Source organism: Centruroides sculpturatus, unplaced genomic scaffold, assembly GCF_000671375.1.
Source record: "Centruroides sculpturatus isolate CEXI.00-Female unplaced genomic scaffold, Cexi_2.0 scaffold10, whole genome shotgun sequence".
Taxonomy (NCBI): Eukaryota; Metazoa; Arthropoda; class Arachnida; order Scorpiones; family Buthidae; genus Centruroides; species Centruroides sculpturatus.
This window is the reverse complement of record NW_019384396.1, coordinates 1056786-1057993: the sequence shown is the minus strand read 5'-3', so window position 1 is coordinate 1057993 and position 1208 is coordinate 1056786. Positions and strand designations below refer to the sequence as shown.

Genomic DNA, 1208 nt, shown 5'->3' with positions numbered 1-1208 from the left:
TTAAGCATAGTACCTCCCGTTATTAACATCGTTACTGACTTGATATTGTCCCGCAGGAGGACCGTACTGTTGAGGAGGTTGTTGGGACACTTGTTGAGGTTGATAACCCTGAGGTGCGACGGACTGAGTGGCTACGGGTCGTGGAGCGGGTCCGGGCGAGGTGGCTTTGGGAGCCCCTTCTACTCCCACATCTCCGTGAGCCACGAAGCCGTCTTTACCTGCCGTGTATTTCACGATTCTCTGTTTACCGGTGGCATCCACATAACCATACGCCCCCTGAACACTTCCGTCGGGTAATCTAGTTTCTTCTCTAAAACTCTGTCCATCCGATCCCTTTCCCGTATCGTAACCAAATTTGTAGTCTCCTTGCAGCTGTGCGCCTATGTTTACGTAATGGACTGGAGCGGGAGCGTACGTTTGCCTCGGTCTGTCTTGATACACAGGTTGAGAGTTTTGAGCATATTGGGCATTAGATATACCCCAACAGCATCCCAAAATTACCTATATAATTATAAAACTTTATAAGTTAACACAGTTTATTCTTTATTTATTTGATTTATTCGACTTACCAGAAGGAACATGACGAACGGAACTGATGAAGAAGCGATTTTTCCATCCCTTTTTATAGGAAGAATCGAAAGGTTCGTCCATACTATTAACCCAGTTTTGGAAGGCTAAATCATTCTTCTATAGTTTTTTCTATCTGGGTCAAGTTCATCAGCTTCTCTGATGAGAAGATATTCCGATTATTTTAAAACTAGTTAAGAGTCTTAAAAAAATCAATTAATCGACTGTCTGATTGTTATTGACTGACAAAAATTATATTTTAAAAATACATTTTTTATATTTAAAATACAGCATTGTCATTGTCATTTTAAATAAAGGACGAGATCAAACTATTAATAAAATCCGACAGAAAAGTAGCAAGTATATCTTTGGCAATATGTGTTAGGTGGAAAGCAAGTTTAAAAAAATGTTTGCGAATTACTGATGAGGCTTTCATTAGTTTAAAACGATCGTAGGGATAATGCAAAAGATATTTCCGAATAGAGAACGTGAAAAAATTATTTGCGTCGATCGAAAGACAAACAATTAAATTAACTAACAATGACTCAAGGTTACCATCGATTCATTCGAAGGACACTCAACTTTTCGAATTGATTCTTCACGTTCGGCGCTCTCAATACGCTACCATTAAACAAAAGTTA

General features: G+C 38.9%; 1 protein-coding gene across 1 annotated transcript; it reads right to left on the bottom strand.

Moving 5' to 3' along the window:
* Window positions 1-878, bottom strand: LOC111618379 (adult-specific rigid cuticular protein 12.6-like). The gene is made up of 2 exons (XM_023359892.1): window positions 570-878; window positions 1-501 (listed from the first exon to the last, which is right to left on the bottom strand). Exons 1-2 carry the CDS (start codon window positions 579-581, stop codon window positions 1-3), a joined length of 513 nt encoding a protein of 170 aa, XP_023215660.1. The 5' UTR covers window positions 582-878.
* Window positions 879-1208: the final 330 nt, after the last annotated feature.